Source organism: Bidens hawaiensis, unplaced genomic scaffold (assembly GCF_021521415.1).
Source record: "Bidens hawaiensis isolate Kalapana, Puna unplaced genomic scaffold, B.hawaiensis_p1.1 tig00022145_1, whole genome shotgun sequence".
In the NCBI taxonomy this organism is placed as follows: domain Eukaryota; kingdom Viridiplantae; phylum Streptophyta; class Magnoliopsida; order Asterales; family Asteraceae; genus Bidens; species Bidens hawaiensis.
This window is the reverse complement of record NW_027493427.1, coordinates 312,608-331,818: the sequence shown is the minus strand read 5'-3', so window position 1 is coordinate 331,818 and position 19,211 is coordinate 312,608. Positions and strand designations below refer to the sequence as shown.

At 34.4% G+C, this 19,211-nt stretch overlaps 1 protein-coding gene and 2 pseudogenes across 2 annotated transcripts; 2 read left to right on the top strand and 1 right to left on the bottom strand.

Moving 5' to 3' along the window:
- Positions 1-3,187: 3,187 nt before the first annotated feature.
- On the top strand, positions 3,188-4,617 carry LOC143564668 (F-box/FBD/LRR-repeat protein At1g13570-like; annotated as a pseudogene). Its single transcript, XR_013140915.1, has 4 exons — positions 3,188-3,827; positions 3,891-4,007; positions 4,078-4,229; positions 4,310-4,617. The product of XR_013140915.1 is annotated as an F-box/FBD/LRR-repeat protein At1g13570-like (transcript).
- Positions 4,618-9,456: 4,839 nt separating this feature from the next.
- LOC143564657 (protein DMR6-LIKE OXYGENASE 2-like) lies at positions 9,457-10,851 on the top strand (annotated as a pseudogene).
- Positions 10,852-15,835: 4,984 nt separating this feature from the next.
- LOC143564667 (F-box/FBD/LRR-repeat protein At1g13570-like) lies at positions 15,836-17,288 on the bottom strand. The gene is made up of 4 exons (XM_077051873.1): positions 16,654-17,288; positions 16,484-16,587; positions 16,270-16,402; positions 15,836-16,188 (listed from the first exon to the last, which is right to left on the bottom strand). Exons 1-4 carry the CDS (start codon positions 17,270-17,272, stop codon positions 15,836-15,838), a joined length of 1,209 nt encoding a protein of 402 aa, XP_076907988.1. The 5' UTR covers positions 17,273-17,288.
- Between the last annotated feature and the right edge of the window lie 1,923 nt (positions 17,289-19,211).

The following is a 19,211-nucleotide window of genomic DNA, read 5'->3' as shown; positions in this document are numbered from 1 at the left end:
GAAGACTATGTAATTGCCTAAGTTGGGCCGACCCAAGAGGCCCATATTTTATGTAACCTAGGTATGAAGTATAAATATTATGTTATACTCCATACACTAGGCAAGTTTTTGGAAATAATCATTCTCTTCTTCTATTCTTTCTTTCTCTCATATTGTGTGTGTTGTGTGCATTTCTTGATCCGACATCCGAATATTCTTAGTGATTTCCGCTCACCAAGTCTACGGATTGATCCAGGATTAGTTGTTAGATCCATAACGAGACAAACAATATTTGTTGTATACAATGCACTGCCTGTAATAAATTAATACACATACATGACGTGTCATCCTATCTATTGGGTACTATAGGCACGTCACTTTGACATTAATTGTGTCACCATTTGTGACGGTGTGAAAGTCTCCCTAATATTTTTGCGCCTGGTGTAACTGCTAAGAGGCATATGGATTGACCTTGGCATGCATATGGTACATGGTGTATGTTCAAATCCCATAGTATCTATCTCGTAATACTCTCCTTTTGCGGGCGTCAGCTTTCGCAAAATTAATTATTGGACAACAAAAGCCCAAAACTTGCTTTCGAAGGTTGCTCCCCGCTTATGTGTTTTTTTTTCCTTTCGCGAAAGCAAATTCAAACCACATTTCAACAAGACCTCATCCCTTGCTTTGAATGTTATGTGCATCGAACCGACTCCTTAAATATTATTTAAAATCCATATTCCACATTTACAAGTTATTTAAAACATATGATCGTTTCAAAATTAAAGTATCCCAATTTCAAGCATGTCTTTATCCTTTTCAGTTTTCATACAAACTAGTGATTTACCCGCGTGTTACGCGGGAAACCGGTATGTAAAACCCAGGTATTGCAGTGGCGAATTAAGACAATTTTGGTTGGGATTGTCTACGAATGTTATGGTACCAGAACTAAACCTAAATATTAATTCGTCAAATTAACATATTTAAAATAAGAAATAAAAAAAAAAGTAACGGAACTCATATAGCGTATTCTAAACAAAATTAACATATTTATTCGGTCGGTAAACCCGAGCGTTACGACGGTAAGTCGACACGAACTCGGTTTCTGAAGCCAGCATGTACCCGGTTAAGATAGCATAGTCTGGCAGATTGAATAGGGTGGTGCCGTAATCACAAAAAAAAAAGTCGTCATCCTAAAAAAACGACGTTTATTCGGTCGGTAAAGCTCGGACGTTTTAACAATTGGATTTACATAAACATGTTTTATATATTTTTTCAAGAAAAAAAAATCATCCACACCAATATTCTAAATATTTGGTTAATTAAATCATGTTTTTAAACGGTTTCATGGCCCACCACAATGATGCAATGTTGGAAGAAAAAATTGTCTTGGAAAGGAATTGAGCCCAGGCAAATTAAAGATAAACAAACATCTAACAGAACCACCTTAGTCATTCAGCCAGAACCAAAATTTTGGTTTTGTGCATAAATATCTATTTAATATATATGAAAAATCTTTGGAATCAATTTCACTTTTGTGGCACCGACTGTCATCTTTACTTGATATAGATTTTTTTTTTTGAACAGCAACTTTCATTAACAAAACCAAAAACACCCCCGAGCCCCTCCTACCGAGAAGCTAGAAAGGACCGGGAAACAACCAGAACTCAAGATTACAAAATCAAACTATTCCAACGAGACCAATCTATATCCAAACACTTTGCTCTATTTTTTATCCACAAAAAACTTAGGACGTTTATCTCGCCGAGGATGGTTTCAATCTTCATTGGCTCGTTCTCGAATATAAGTTTGTTCCGAGCTCTCCACAAGCTCCATATCGCCACCATCATTATTGACTTCACCAGTTGCCTCTTGTGTTCTTTCTCCGGAACCTGATTAAGAGAGTTCAAAATACCTTTTATCGAATTATCTTCGAAAGGGGCTAGGCCACACCATCTGCTAATGTTCCTCCAAATCACCGTCGCAATATAGCAGTTAGAAAATAAATGATCTGTCGTCTCTCCAGCCATCAAACAACAATTACAAATGTTCGGTCCAACTAACACCTTTCTCTTTATCAAATTATCACAAGTTGGGAGACGGTTAAGAAGAACTCACCATACTAAAACATTCACTTTCATGGGGACCCATTTATTCCAATCCAAGATGTTTTCACGAGGTAAATGTCCAAACATGTATAGTTGCTTTTTCATTGAAGTCACCGAAAAAACTCCCGAATCGTCTCCACTCCATATCCATCTTTCTCCCCCCCCCCCCCCTCTTTCGTATTTGAAATAGAATAGTTTATTAAGGAGTTCCATCAAATCGTTGACTACCTCCCCAAATACCGGCTGACTTTTCCAGCACCAGTTTATAGACACTGATATGGATAATAGATAATAAATATATGACCCACAAAAAAAAAGAGTTGGTCTGCCGCTTCAAATATTGACTTTATTCTAGAAAGTACAATTTTGTCAAACCCTAGACCAGAGGTACGTATTTCATATTCAGTTTTTCTTTCAAATGTGTGACTGTGTTTGTTATAAGAATCAATCCAGTTTAAAATTTGATATTTGACTAAGCAATAATTTGATTTGAGTAAATATCTGTAGCCCCCAGTTTTCTGTTTGCCTAAATCTGATTTGAGAGAAGGTAAAAATATTTTTGTGGAATAGTAGGTGTTTACAAATTTTTAGGTTAACTAATGATGATATTACAAAAATTCGATACTTTATGATACCGGTACCGATTCCTGGAAAAGTTGGTACTGTATACCATACCGAATCTATCGGTACGGTATTGGTACCAAATGCTCATCCCTAAATGCTTTTGTGTGTGTGTGTGGGAGGTGTTTGTGAGGGGGGGGGGGGTTGAGGGTAGTGAGGGTTATTTATAAGACTTGATTGGTAATCAAAAGTGTTATTAGGCTGTTCACTATGAGCCCCTCCACGTCATCGCCACGTAGGAAACGGAGCTTTGAAGCCCTTCTCCATAACGCCGCGCTGTTGTTTAAAGTCCCTTTACCTCCCCATTATATATATATGTATGTATGTATGTATGTATGTATGTATGTATGTATGTATGTATGAGAAAGTGAACCCCCCCCCCCCTCCTAGCGCCCCTCTGCGGTGTTCAGAACCAAAACCGCCCCTTCAACCTCCCCTTGAACGCCCATAGCGAATGGTTTTATCAAGAAGTTGGGATTTATACTGTTTGATTTTGGATTTGCGTTGTACCTTGCAGCAGTATCATTATGGAGTATGAAAACCCAAAAGGTGGTGGTAAAAGAACCCAATGCCTAAATTCGGATATTATCAGCACCCTTCCTGTAAACATAATCGAAAACATTCTAAGTCTTATGCCAATTCGAGATGCACTAAGAACGAGCGTTTTGTCAAAGAAATGGCGATACTGTTGGCGGAGCATGCCCAAACTAGAATTTACAGACACTACGGTTAATCTACATTCTGGTGGCGCACGGTTGAAGAAGTTTAAGCTTGTCACTGCCGTCTTCCATGTTTTGTTATTACACGATGGTCCCGAAGTTCTAGTGTTCAATTGGTCGGTTGCTCATCTTGATATGGATTCCGTGTTTGCCCAGATAATAAGTTATCTTGCAATTCGCTAATGATGACGATGATGATGATTGCTTCTACAAGCTTCCAGTTTCTTTCTTTTCATTGCATGGACTAGAACTTATAACTCTTAGCCATTGTACTTTTGAACCACCATTGACATTTAATAGGTTTTGTCGACTGAAAAGCGTGACTTTTGGGAACGTTGAGGTTTCTGCTCAAATGCTTCAACGATTCCTTTCCAACTGTCCGCTGCTTGAGCATATTTGTTTGGTAAGCAACCATTTATCGAGTTTCTTTGACTAGTGATGCTATTATAAAGGTATTTTAATGCAGAGTGGATATCAAGAAAGCGTTGACTTTGTAGCCGAAGGAGACAAGTTTACATTTGTTGATCTTTTACACTGTGTGCCTTTGATTCAGTCAATGTATATCACAGAGTATTACATGAAGGTAATATTTAGGTTAAAGCATTATGGAAAATACAGTGTTTGCTAATTTTGACTTTCGCATTCGTTTAAAGTACTTGTGTGCAGGTGACATCCCACATAAGCTTCCAACATCACTAGCTCATCTCAAATATATTTGTATTTAGATGTGTGCATGATCAAACAAATTTCTTCTGTCCTTTGTATTATTTGGAGCTCCCCAGTGTTGGAGAGATGTGATTTTCAGGTAAATTATTTTTATTATTATTATGTATGTTTGCGGTTCTTTATACTTTTATTGGCATTTATAACATGTTCTCTAATTAGATGCATGATCTCGAGGAGTTGCCTGTTAAACAAAATTCCACCCCCTTTCTTGATCCCAAAGACTACTCGGAATTTAAGTTGGATCATCTCGAGATCATGGACATACGACTTATTAGTAGTAACTTATAGCTCGTGTGATGGAATTTGTGAAACTCATCATGGCCAAGTCACATGTGCTAAAGAAACTACAAGTTGGGCTTGGGGGGGTATATGCTGATGAAGAAGTGAAGATGCTTAGAGACATGCTACTACCATTTCCGCGGGTATCAGCTTCAGCTAACTTAATCGTCAAACGCCTAAAGTCTTGATTATAACGTCTGTTATTTTGATGAAGCTGGTTAATTTTCTTGGTTAGGATTAAGGATTTTCTTCGCAAAATGCTTTTAATGGACTATTTTGTATGCATTTTGATGATTTCGTTTTATGTTATTTATGAAAGTTCACAAGTATGGAGCTTTCGTTTCAAGGTAAATCATCTTGATTTTGAACCTAATTGAGTCCATTACTTGGTTACAAAATCTACAGTGAAATTATATACCAAATCCTTTAAATAGACACTTATGGTATTACCTTCATAGTTAAATTACGAGAAAGCTCGCTGTTTATTAAGATACTGGCATGATGTAGCTCTTCGAGCTCAGTTTCTAAACTAGTTTAAAGTTGCACCTCTAGGTGTTATATGAGCAAACAACTCTTACACACGATACCTGGTCCGGACGCACGAATCGACCCTATTGTAATATAATTGGTCTGACCGGTTCGTATTCTCTAGGTGTTATAGGAGTACCGTTTCGAACTAAGTTTTACATCAATCAGCTCGTATCATTCTTCTGATCAAAAGCTCTAAACAGTAGTTTGAAATAGAGAAAAAAAAATGAATATAAAGTCATTAACGTGGGACCAATGAGAACCAATTTTTTTTAATTTGAGACCACTAGAGTATAGGTGATCAAATCGGGTTGGTCAAAGGAACCGGAACCGGTTCCATTAGTCAACATCACTGTTTAAACCGGTTCCATGGTCGAACCGGTTAGGGAACCGAACCGGTTCCCCAACCCTCGGACCCGGAACCGGTGGAACCGGTTCTGACCGGTTCCTAAACCGGTTCTTACACTGTAACCGGTTCCAACCGGTTACAGTGTAAAATATTATTTTTTTTTTCGTTTTTCGTTTCCGCTGCTTGTGTAGGTGATGATTTGTGTTCTTCTGATTTCTGAAGAGGCTCATGCTACTTTTGTTGTTCACCCACAGAGCAATGGTAAACAACATATTGAACTTAATGCTATGAGTGTCAGCGTGTTTGAATTGATTAGTCTGTATCGTGTATCGTGTAATGGTGAACTTAAATCTGTATCGTGTTACATTTGTTGAGTTTGCTATGTATTATAGTCTTTTGGCTTACGCAAGTCAAATGCTGAATTATAATCAAGAGCGGTGTTATACGATTCGTATTTGTATAACATGTTAAATAAAAAAAACAATTAACATAAAATTCATTTTATTTACTTTAAGAAGTTCAAAAAAAAAGGTTACATGTTTTAAAATATTCAAAAACAAACTAACAAAACATTAAACTTATAAATATAAAGTTGTGACATATTATTTCTAGAAAAGCCTTCTTGTTCGTCGTAATTATTGAGTGGCGACTTATTCATCAGAATTACTTGTAGAAACGCCTTTTTGTTCGTCGTGCACTCGAACATCAAGTGGTGTTTCGTCTTCCAGAGTGGTTACGTGTTGAACACGATCGATTGAGTCCAAGTGATCCTTCAAGCAAATGCACATCTCCACCGACTCCGAATTCAGTCTTGTTCTTCTCACCGATATTACCCTGCCACTAAGAGAAAAAGCAGATTCCGAAGCTACCGTAGAAGCTTGGGCGGTTAGTAAATCACGGACCATGGTGGCAAGAATCGGAAACTCGGTTTCCTTTACCTTCCACCAAGCCAAAACATCAAAAGTGCCATATTCCTCTTCGGATAAACCGGTAGAGAAATCATATGCACTATACCTTCCTAGTTCGCTTGAAGGGGTGTTACCCCTTTGTTTTTTAGCCGTTACGTTGCGAACGGTGTTCATAAGGCTAATCATGGGGTCTCGTACTCTAGTAGCACTTGAACTTGATGAAGACCCCCCCGGCGTAGGCATGTGTATGTTTGACCCATATTTATTTATATAAAAGTCATACATAAATTTAAAATTCAAGTTAAAATCATTTTGTGCCTCTGTTGAAAAGTTTGGGTCAACTTCATGCATATCTAAGGCTGAAAAAATTTCGTCTATCACACATTCAACCCCGTAACATTTAACATTGGGTTTAAAGCGGCGGCGCAAGTAAAAATCGGTGGCAATTCAAGAAAGTATTTTTTTAATTTAAACTTCATTGGTAATATGATGTTTGAAAACATTGGACTTTTATTTTCAAATTCTTTAAGATTGTTAACGATTAAAAATAACTCCGAAAGAACCAAGGGACTTGTCGGATAATACGTTCCCGATAGTTTCGTAGTTGATGTTTTAAAAACTTCAAGAAAAAGTCGATAAGTCATTGATAATTTCCCATTTCTCATTTGAAAAGGGGATTGCCAAATCATTCTCGGCAAGACTAGAATGAAACATTTGTAAAGTTTCTCTTTGTTTCAAAGCACTTTGAAACATTATGCAAGTGGAATTCCATCGATGAGGTACATCCCAATTAGCTCCCAAAGCTTTTCTTCCCGTATCTTTACAAAATTTTCTATAATCCATTTGTCTTTTTTTACTTTTCTTAAAAACTTCATGTAGCATTACTCTAAAATCGTTTATAACCGATGTAACCTCATCCGAAGCAAGTCCGTCTTGCACGATTAAATTAATGATATGTGCAACACACCTTGAGTGAAAAAATACACCATTGCAAATCGGCGTATATTTTAATTTTAATTTATCAACCGCCGATGTATTATTCGACGCGTTATCAAATGCAATTGAAAATATTTTATTTTCTAGTTTATAAGTTTTTATAACATAATCTAAAATTTCAAACAAATTATCTCCCGTATGTGGATACTCAAAGAGTTCGAAAGCAATGGTGCGTTTCATCATTTCCCACGATGACGGGTCTACCCAATGAGCGGTGACACAAAGATAAGATTCGGGTAGACCATGTGGAGCCGACCAAACATCACTAGTTAAGTTTATTCTCGTATTTATATTTTCAAAATATGCAATTAGTACCTCTTTGGCCTTCTTCCACAATTTTAAACAATAACGTTTAAGAGTATGACGACTTACGTGAGTGTATTGTGGTTGAAGCGTATCTCGAATCATGGCGGTTAAGCGAGGGTTGTCGAAGTGGCTAAACGGCAAAGCTTCTTGAATCACAAACTTCGCCATACGATCTTGAACTCGATCAATTTGGTATGTAAATATTCCGCCTTCACTATCCATTTGCGTTTGTTGCGACTCGACATTCTGTTTCAACGCCCTGCAATACGGTCTTTCGATGTGTTTCTTCAAATTTGAATTCGAAAGTGGGTTTAAATAAATCCCACAAAACTTGCACCGAGCCTTCAATGAATGGTCACTCAATTCAACCAAATCCCAATTGCACCAAATCTCTTGATTACGATTATGAGGTACAATACGAACGAAACTTGGTCCGGCGGTGGAACCTTGACCAACCGATGATTGTGAGGGCATAACAACAAATATGAATATAGAAGAAGAGAAAACAAGAGATTAGAGAACTCAGAACGTTGTAATAGCGTTTTTTTGTATTTTTTTGCGTTCGGGTTTGCGTTTTGAGTGTTGTGATGAACCCATTACACCAAATACCTATTTATACTAGTAGTGGGGTGTTTGGGGAGCCAAAAAAACGGCCATTTTTGACCACAACGGTCAAAAAACGGCCATAAAACCGTTTCCCAACGGCTAGAACTACTCCAACGGCTAGAACCGGTTCCGGTCGAACCGGTTCCAGAACCGGTTCCGGTTCGGTTCCGGTTCCTACCCGGTCCACCTCCAAAAATGTCAAACCGGTCCCGGATCGTCGGGTTGAAACGGAACCGAACCGGTTCCTACGAAAAACGGGTAGGAACCGGTTCGGTTCCACCGAACCGGTTCCAGGAACCGGTTTTGTTGTCCACCTCTACACTAGAGGGAATAAACTAAGTTGAGATTATTAAAATCCAATAAACCTAATTTTTTAGTAGTACCTTTAAATTCTTTGTTTGTATTGAATTATTTATTGTTTGTTTGTATTATGTATTTTGTTTATGTTAATATCTTGTTTGGTAATAATTTATTGAGCGTTTGTGTAATTTGTGCAATAGAAAAAAAAATGAATTTGTCAATGTTAGCTTTTAGCTACTCGAAATCAGACAGAAAGAAAGAACAGAGGGAAGATTCAACAAACTCATACCTACTCAATTCATTAGACGAACCCGTTATTAATATATACAAAGGGAATAACGACTAACTAGTTATGAGTTAACTATCTAACTTCGGATAACTAGTCCTCACATTTACATTTATTACAACCAAAAAAAAAGTAGCAAAACTATAGAATGGTAACTTGTCACTTTAGGTCCTTATAGTTTCAATTGTAACATTAGCATTTACCAATGATAATGTAATCGAGCTTTTCAAGGTACGGAAACACTTAGAAAAGAGAAAATTTCTTGTTTCCGTCCCTATGGCTATAACGCAGGTGCACAATGAGCCCCTAACAGTTAAAATGATACACTTGAGTCTATGTGGTTTAAAAGCGCGTAAGATTGAGTCACTTCGCCCAACAACCCTCCAATGGAAGCCTGAAACGACATTATTTCCCCAAATCTCGTCTTTTACCTAACTTTCTTTCGAAATTTCGTCTTTATTTTTATCTAATCCCAATGCGTCTTGACAGTCCAAATTATAAAAGATTTTGAGGGAAAAAAGGTTATTTTGAGACTTATCTCTCTAAAAATGGCTATTTTGAGAATTTTCTCTAAAGTTGTTTATTAAATCAAAAAGGATTTATAAAGTAATAAAACATCACTAATTTGTGATCATTAACTACATATTTTATAAAAAAAAAAAAAACACTAAAATAAAACTGCACATAATCTGGCTTTTATGAGGTTCCATGGCTGTGTTCCATTCTCATTTGTAACACATACATATCTTCAACAATGGGTACCATCTCAAAAAGATTACTAGTTAGCGACCTTGTTACATCTGACAAAATCAAACAAGTCCTATCAAACTACATCCGTCCCAATCTCCAAAATGTGTTAATGATTCCATCCCTCTCATTGACCTTCACGATCTCTATGGTCCCGGTCGCTCTCATGTGATCGACCAGATTGGTCGAGCTTGTAGCCAGTATGGCTTTTTTCAGGTGAAAAACCATAGGGTACCCGAATCCATCATATCCAACATGTTGCAACTCGCTAGAGAATTCTTCAATCTACCAGAAGAAGAAAGGCTCAAATGTTACTCTGATGACCCCACCAAAACCACAAGATTGTCCACCAGCTTCAACATACATAGCGAAAAGGTTGCTAACTGGAGAGATTACTTGAGACTCCATTGCTACCCGCTCCAGGATTATGTCCACGAATGGCCCACCAATCTGGCGTCGTTTCGTGATCACGTGGCGGAGTATTGCATGAGTACAAGAGGGTTAGCACTCCAACTACTTGAGGCTATTTCAGAGAGTTTAGGACTTGACAAAGACTACATTAACAAGCAATTGGGGAAGCATGGTTAACATATGGCCTTGAATTATTATCCGCCATGCCCACAACCAGATTTGACTTACGGGCTGCCGGGGCACAGCGATCCTAATGTCATCACCATCCTTCTTCAAGATGATCATGTCAGTGGTCTTCAGGTATGGTGTGCATGGGTTGATTTTTGAGATTTGAAACTATTTGGTTTTGATTTTTTCGATTTTGGTTTTTCTGTTTTACTATTTGGGCTTGAAACTTTTGAAAAAAAAATAATGTTTCAAAATAATGAATTAATTGATTATTACACGTTTGGGTTAAGATACTTTGGTAATACTATTTATTAAATTAAATTCTTATAAAATAAACTATCAGTTTTAGTTTGGGTTTGGTTATTTCGGTCTTGGATCGGTTTTTTGGGTTTAATGTGCAACTGTATCTTCAGGTTCTGAAAAATGGACATTGGGTTCCAGTCGATCCGGTTCCAAACACTTTCATCATCAACATTGGTGATCAAATTCAGGTACACTAGTTTGTTCATCATTCATTCAACTTTTTTTCGTTTTTGTTTTATTACTTAGTTAATGTTTGTTAAATTACAATATGTAGGTGATGAGCAACGACAAGTACAAGAGTGCCATGCACTGAGCTGTGGTGAACTGTGACAAAGAGCGAATATCTATACCTACTTTCTACTGCCCATCACTTGATGCAGTGATGGTTCCTGCTCCAGAACTCGTAGCCGATGATGAGCCTGCTGTGTACAAGAAGTTTGCTTATGCAGATTACTATGATAAGTTTTGGGAGAGAGGGCTTGGGAATTGCTTGGATGTGTTCAAGGCTGCTTAGTTTAATTACTGATGAACATCATAAAACCTACCCTTAGATGAATTTGTTAATGATCTTATGATGTTATCTTTATTATCTTTTATGAATAAACTTACTTAAAAATGAGATGATTGATCAAGGATTTAGTTTACCAAGAATGAAGTGAATGTGATATATTTGAAATGCTTTTTATCATAACAAGCGATCTAAAAAGGAAAAATATTAAGGAAAACGGAACTGAATAATAATTATATACGTATAACCGTGAGTCTTGTCACACTTTACACATTAGCACATGAAGCTTTTGAAAATAATCATACCAAAAGCATGAAAAGTAAAACCGTAAAGATATATATCGAGATAAGTTTTATATCAATTGACTCGTATTATTTTTCCAATCAGTATAGAATTTAGAAAAAAGTTAATGGAGTTAAGTTTATTTTAACGATGGTATAGTGAAAACAAATATAGATGAGACTAGTGAAAGCAATTTTTAGAAGTGAGTTTATTATCGCACAACCTTAAAAAGAGTGAAATTAATAAAATCCAATTTTCCAAAACAATATTGAATAAAATATTGTTATAGTTCAAAAAATAATATGATCTTAAAATTATTTTTAATATTATAAATATTTTAAATTTATAAAAATGAATAAAATAGTATTATAGTTTAATAGTCATCATTGTTCAAATTGTATATATTTATTTATAACAAACTAGTGGTATTAATCCACGCGCTGCCTTTGGTTGTATCCGGGTGTTGTCATGATTTTGGGCGAGTGTTTATGGGTGTTGCCTTTATGTGAGAGTTTTCTCTTGATTGAAAAACGAGTGTATCTCGATTTAGTGAATTTAGCCGGTAGTCCATATAGAGGATTCATTGGCCGTTCGAAAAAATTAAAAAAAAATCCTCACTCTACGCCAAGAATTCGTTCTTTATCAACTTGATCGTTACGGTACCAATGTTATACTCGGATATGGTACAACAAAAGAGAAAAGAAAACCGTAAAATTTAAACTATGAAAAGTGGTGCCTTAATTGAAAAAAAAAACAAACAAACAGTTAAAGTATTAAAAGAAAGTAAAACTAAAAAAAAAAAGGAAAAAAGCAACCCAAAAAAATGCTAAAGAAAATTACAATTTAAATGCACACATTTAATAAACGGTTTTAAATATATATTAGTAAACTAGTTTGAGTTACACGGGTAATTGATAAACACTTTGAACATGAAGTAAAATATAGTTAACAAAATAATTATATATTGTTAATACAATTACAATTTATATTAAAATTACAGAAATTACATAACTATGATCACATAAATGTATTATAAATAAGTAAAACTTCCTTTGCACATTGCATTTGTGATTGTATTGGTTGGTATACATTGTTTATGAAAAATTAAAATCTTTAGTCTACGTCTGCTTGTAACTCTTGACAAGGTAACATATAGGTCTCCTATAACTCTTGATATAGCCACGTATGGATGTCCGTGTGACAAATAAGGTTCTTCAAGTACATAACAACTCTAGATAAATTTAACTTTAATTAATATATTCAACTTCAATAATTTAATGCTAAACACCAAGATGTATATAATAGATATTCTTCATGTTTTCATGATTTAGACAAAATGTTTGGAGAAAATTAAGAAATACATATTTTCATGAGTTCAAATACATATGAGAAAATTTTAAATCCAAATTTAAAGCAAATCTTATATAAAAATTTATGCATTGCTTCTTGAACCTCAGTTTAAAAACAATTTGCAGTTTACCATAAAAATCTAAATTATTCGACAATGATGCACATTTATTTTCTTTAATTTGCAATTACCTGTGACTTTAAAACTTTATTCCAACAAGTCACAAGCCTGCAACTTCAAATTTTATATTTTTTTTATTTCACCATTAATGTTAATGAATGAATCGGTTAGAATTCACATTTATAAAAATAAACTTGAATTGATATATTAAAATTACTTAAAATATAAGAACCATATAGTGAAATATGTTGAGAAAGAACGAGAAGGGTTATGAAATTAACAAATGGCAAAAAATTTTAGTCATTTGTTAGAATAGATGGATTGCATACGTTTCATGAGCCCAAAAGAAAATATCACACATGATACATGCTAGTGATATCTTTTGATATATTAGGCATTAATTTGCATTTAATTCGGTAGATATCTTCAATAATGACAAATTGTTTAAAATATATTTTGTCAGGACCAGATAATAAAGTTTAGGGAGAATTCATAAAATAAGTATTTATGAAAATAAATTTATAGTTTTAGGTATTATTTGAAAAAAAATTTTAGAAATAGGTATCATAAACTAGTTGTGACAAATAGTTTGTAGAAACAATTAAAACTTGCCACATGTCCAAAACTAACCGTAACAAGCTCGTTCACTAATCATTTACTCGTCACGACTAAATAAGTTTCATGACTCGTGATCAACGCCTATGAGTAATTCATAAGTCTTTTAGTCGCGTCGACTAGTTTACCCGGTTTACATTCCCTACACGAGTAGTTTATCAGTAGTTAACTCGTCGCGACTAGTTTAACCTTATAATATAGTCGCGACGAGTTAACTACCAATAAACTACTCATGTAGAGAATGTAAATCGGGTAAACTAGTCATCGCGACTAAAAGACTTATGAATTATTCATGGGCGTTGATTACGAGGTAAGAAACTTATTTAGTCGTAATGAGTAAATGATTAGTAAGCGTGCTCGTTAAGGTTAGTTTAAAGGCACGCGACAAGTTTTAATTGGTTCTACCAACTACTCATCACAACTATTTTATAATACCTATTTCTGAAATTTTTTGCAAATAATACCTAAAACTAGAAACTTATTTTCACAAATGCTTATTTTGGGAATTTTCCCACATATCAAGATACAAAGAACTCCTGAATATTTGTAATAAATGCTAATTAGTGATTTGCTAAATTTCATTACATACGTTTCTTTTAAATAAAAAGAAGATATGCATGTATTTAATAAGTAAGGGTCATGTTAATCTAGAAAGGATGACAAAAATAAGAGGATAAGAATAATTTGTAGTAGATAATAATAAAAAAATTATAACTTAAAATTCAATAAAAAACAAAAAAAGTAAAAACAAAAAAAAATATTTTCACCGTATTTATCGTTCTAAAAAAACAATGTCGAGGAAAAAAGATAATTGTGTCTTTCTATGTATCATTGTGATTTTTTATTTAATTTTCGTCATTGACTCTATCTTTTTTCCTTAAAGGTTTTTTTTTAAAAGGTTTTTTATTTAATTTATCTTTTAAAGATTTTTTTTGCCACAAATTTTTCTCATCATTCTCATTTTTGTTTCCCTCCGTAAAATAACCTTGACTATAATCATATAACAGATCAAGCAGATCTTCAAATCGTTACCGACCGGCCACCACACCATCAATATTTGATGGTGGCGGGGTTTAGTTTCAGTCTTGGTGGTAGACGAACGGAGTTGCGACCTGATGAAGGACTAGGGTTTGGGGTGGGGTGGGGTGGGGTGGGGTGGGGTGGGGTGGGTGTTCACTGTTCAGAGATTATTTGTACTGTCTATAGATTATTAATATATATTTTTCAATTATAATTTTAAAAATCAAAACTTGATTATACTTAAAAATCAAGACATAAGAAAAAGGGCAACAACCGCTAGCCCCTTTTAAATTACAATCCCCTGCTTTTTAAAAACGTAGTATTTACATCGGACAGGTTTGTAACCAGTGTTTTAAAAACTAGTTTTGAACCTTACTAGGTTGTGCTTAGAAATGGTACAACCAGTTGTACCGGATGGTTCAACATGGTTGACTAGTTAACCCTATAATTCCATGAAAAATACAACTTCAACTCAAAAAAGTAATCCAAAAGTAAATGATTGAATGGTATAGGAAAGACAGCTAGGTTAATATTGATCTGATGGCATATAGAAAAGGCTGTTAGGTTAAACTTTTAATCAGAGATAAATATGAGCCGATAAAAGACTTTGGTTTAAAGTCGAAACAATAAATTTTTCATTGGGCTTAAACTGGTATCATGGTATAAATCGGTAGTATCAACGGTTCAAATTACAAATTATTCGCCCAATTTATGGGCTAAAACGTACCGTCCACATGCCCAACATCCAGTTTAACTAGTATTATCGTCGGTATAAACTAGTTCTTAAAACATTGATTGAAATTGCTCTCAAACCGATGAAACTATATCGAACTGATAAAAACCAGTCGAAATACCAGTTTGTTCTCAACCTGAACTGGTTGTTTACTTTGGAACCGGTTTGTACACCTTTGGATATGATGAGCAGCCTTCCTTCAAACATAAAGTGTTAATCACAGTGTTATCATTTCCATCATCTACCTCTTTGAAATGCAACTCCAAAATCCAGAGCAAAAGTTACACGAATTGGTAAAACTATCCATAGTCCATACATTGACTTGTGTTGACTTAAAGGACCATTAGCACCACATAATTAAGAACACAAGTCAAAGCTAAGATCAGATGTTCATGATTACTTGAACATAACATCCTTCAAAAGCCAGCAGTACTAGCAAATAATTACTGGAGTTGACCTCTATGCCAGTCAAAAATAAAGTGTTCACTTGACTATTAACAACCCACATCACACATGAGAGTTGACTCAAGATGACTTTGTCTATGAGCAAAATAAAAAAAAAATAAAAAATAAAAAAAACTCTAAGGTTGTCAAGGCACATTACTCTCTATAGCTGTTTATTAGATTAAATATACCCAAATCATGTAAATTAAGATTGAACTGAAAAAAAAAAGGCCCGATCATGAAAAAAAAGTTCATAAACTAATATGTAAATAAAGCTAAATAACTCATTTGGGTTCAAGACCAAGATAGTTAGTATACATCAAATGCGAGTTTTAGACATGTTACAAGACAAACTAACATTTCAACACAAAAGGGAATCCTGAAACACATACAAAATATTCGATAAAAGCATTACACTATGGCAATCCTTAATATGGGCGTACAACGGTTAACTTTGCAGAAGGTGATGCCTGTGGAAATGGGAGTAGTAGCAGCATGTCCATAAGTATCTTCTGCTCATCAACAGAAACATCGGCATCAAGCTCAATTCGTACATTCTTAAGCGCATGTGACTTGGTCATGACGAGCTTCACAAATTCCATCTCAATGGGTAAGCCACTAAACAGTCTTATATCCAATGTCTCAAGATGATCCAACTTCAAGTCTGGGTGATTCTCCGGATCAAGAAAGTTGGTGCGAGTTTGTTGAACAGGCAACTTCTCATTATCAGACATCCAATTAGAAATCTTGTTAAAAATGTCAATAAAAGTGTAAAGAAACACTACCATAAATAACAACAACAACAACAACAACAATAATAATTAAAAAAAAACTATCTACCTGAAAAGCGATTTTCTTCAACATAGGGAGATCCTGAGCATAAAAAGGGTGAAAGATATCATGTTTTGTTCCGTCAAGCACACATCCAAATACACACATTTGAGATGGACTAGTGAAGTTGGAAGACTGTGTGGTGAGGCACCTGCACACAAGTACTTTAACCGCATACGAAAGTCAAAATTAGCTAACACAATATTCTTATATTAGATGTGATCAATCCAAAACCAAAATGTTACCTTCATATAATAGTTTGAGATAGCCAAAGTCTTAATCAAAGGCACATAGGAGAAGAGATCAACAAAAGTAAACTTGTTTCTTCCTTCTGCTGCAAAGTCATTTTCTTGAGTTCCCATCTGCATGCATTAAAATACCTTTATAAACAACGTCATATAATAGTTGAAGTAACTTCGTAAATCGTTGGTTACCAATATGAAATCCTTAAGCAGTGGGCATTTGGAGAGGAACCGCTGAAGCCCCTGAGCAGTAACCTCAACATTACAAAATACCATTCTTTTCAGCTGACTAAATCCGTTAACTATCAATGGTGGTTCAAAAGTACAGTTTTGGAGAAGCATACGTTCTAGTCCTTGCAACGAAAAGAACGAACTCGGAAGCTTGTAGGAACTATTATCATTAGTGAAACTCAGTTCTTTCACACAGTTTCTCATAGCAAGATAACTTATTATCTGCGCAAACTCGGATTCCATATGAAGAAAACTAACCAAACATTTGAACTCTAGTATCTGTGGACCCTTGTGCAATAACAAAACATGATAGATGGCTTTCGCAAGCTCGCACTTCAACTCCGAACAACCAGAAGTTGATAGTAATCTGGCCATCTTGTGTGTAAATGTAAGTCTGGGCATGCCCCGCCAGCTATACCGCCATTTCTTTGACAAAACGCTCGTTCTCACCGCATCTCGGAGTGGCATACGACTTAGAATACTCTCAATTATGTTTTGAGGAATGTTGCTGATGATATCCGGGCTTAGGCATTGTCGGCTTGTTGGGTTTTCATACTCCATAACGAAACCGATACCGCTGCAAAGTATCCAAAATTTTATACTTGGGGGGTGTTTGGGATTCCTTATTTCGATCTCCTTATAACTTATCCCCTCATAAATTCTAGCTTTTCGAAACACCTTTTAACTTTTTGGAAAAATTATAAGTAGGGTAAAATAAGCAATCTTGGCCTGTAAACGAGCCGAACGCTCGGGGAACCGTTCGGCAGGAAGTTCATTTATTTAATAAACTAACGAACATGAACAAAATATTTGTGTTCGTTTAACTAAGCGAACGACCAGAACACGTGTTTCATTCGGTCATTTATGTTCGTGAACATTCGTTTATGTTCGCTTAAGTTCGCTTATTTATTAATAGAAAATAATTAAATATTATCTGGATGAGTTATCTATGTAGAGGTTTAATATTTGTTCATTTAAGTATATAAGTGTCTTCATTTATGTTCGTTTATCTTTGTTTAGTTATGTTCATCTATTTTCGTGAACTGTTCGTTTCGATTTTAAACAAATGAACACGAACATGTTCATTTTTTAAATAAACGGACATGAACACAAATATTTGTTCATTTAAGTATTCGTGTTCATTCGGGTCGTTTACAGGCCTAAGCAATCCCAAACACCCTCTAAAAAATCAGATTTAGGGCAAAAATGGAAAATTTGGGGATTTAAATAAAACCAAATATTTACTCAAATCAAATCAAATAAATATATATATATATAGGGAGAGGATCAAGAGAAAACTCAGCTTTAGAGAGGAAACTAAAAAACTCCTAAAAACTTCAAAAGAATTATTTTTAATTAAAAATAAAAAAATATTTTCAAAATTCTGTTTTCGCCTTTATTCTTATATTTTCTTATATTTCACTCGAAAAATAAAAAAAAACAAAAAAAAACCGCTGTAATGCACATACGTATTACTGTGTGATACCGTTGTATTACACATGTGTATTACTATCTATTTTTGAGTTTAATAGTGTTTTATTGCATATATTCAATATTTGTGTATTGTATATGTGTAGTAGTGTTGTATTATATGGAAAAAAATAATAATAAAATAAAAGTCGATGTGGTGCACATGTGCGTTAATGTTGTATTACACATACGTACTAATGTGTATTCGATGTGTGTATTAGTCTTATATTGCATATATACAATAGTGTGTATCAAATGTGTGCAATAGTTTTGTATTCTATGCAATACAAACACTTTTGCATATATGTAATGCACACTATTACACATGCGCACTTTACCGATGAGGTTACCGACAAGTTTTTTTTTTTTTTTTGAACCAATAACAACATATAAGAATAATGGAAAAAAAAGAAACTTCAAAAAAAAATTTTCTTTAAAAGTTAAAAATAGTTTTTTAGAAGTTTTTATGAGTTTTTAAGTTTTCTCTTTAAGAGGAGTTTTCACTAGAACCCACCCCTATATATATATATATATAAAGAGAGAGAGAGAGAGAGAAAAACATGATCAAATACATTTTATTCATAACATGAAAACAGTGAGAACCAATTTGCTGTTATTATTAGGTTTATTTTTATAAGTGTTTGCTGTTATTTTTTGTTCGTAGTTGCTAATTTTCGATTATGAGACGTTATAAATATTTGATTATTTATATTTTGTTGTTATTATTAGATTTCTTCTTTTTGCTGATATAAGTATTTGTTGGTATTTGCTGTTATTATTTTGTTCTTGATTTTGATTCTTTTGATGTAATTTTTAGGTTTTTTCTTTGTTATTATAAATAATTGTTTATGTAGATTGATATTTTAGTTAATATTGTTTCTTACGTTCTCGTTTTTTTATAAATTGGTATTATTTCCTACGTTCTCATGTTAACATTAAAATGCACATGAACCTTCCCTATATATATATATATATATATTAATCAAATACTTTGACTAAGTTAATTACCTGTGGATTATGCTGTGTAAAA

What these genes read in the sequence shown, in the direction of transcription:
- LOC143564667 (XM_077051873.1), bottom strand. Translation starts at nt 17,272, where the DNA reads ATGGAGTATGAAAACCCAACAAGCCGACAATGCCTAAGCCCGGATATC. An exon ending in TCTCAAACTATTATATGAAG is followed by an intron (nt 16,403 to 16,483) that starts GTAACATTTTGG and finishes ATGCGGTTAAAG; the next exon opens with TACTTGTGTGCAGGTGCCTC. An exon ending in TATGCTCAGGATCTCCCTAT is followed by an intron (nt 16,189 to 16,269) that starts GTTGAAGAAAAT and finishes TATTTATGGTAG; the next exon opens with TGTTTCTTTACACTTTTATT.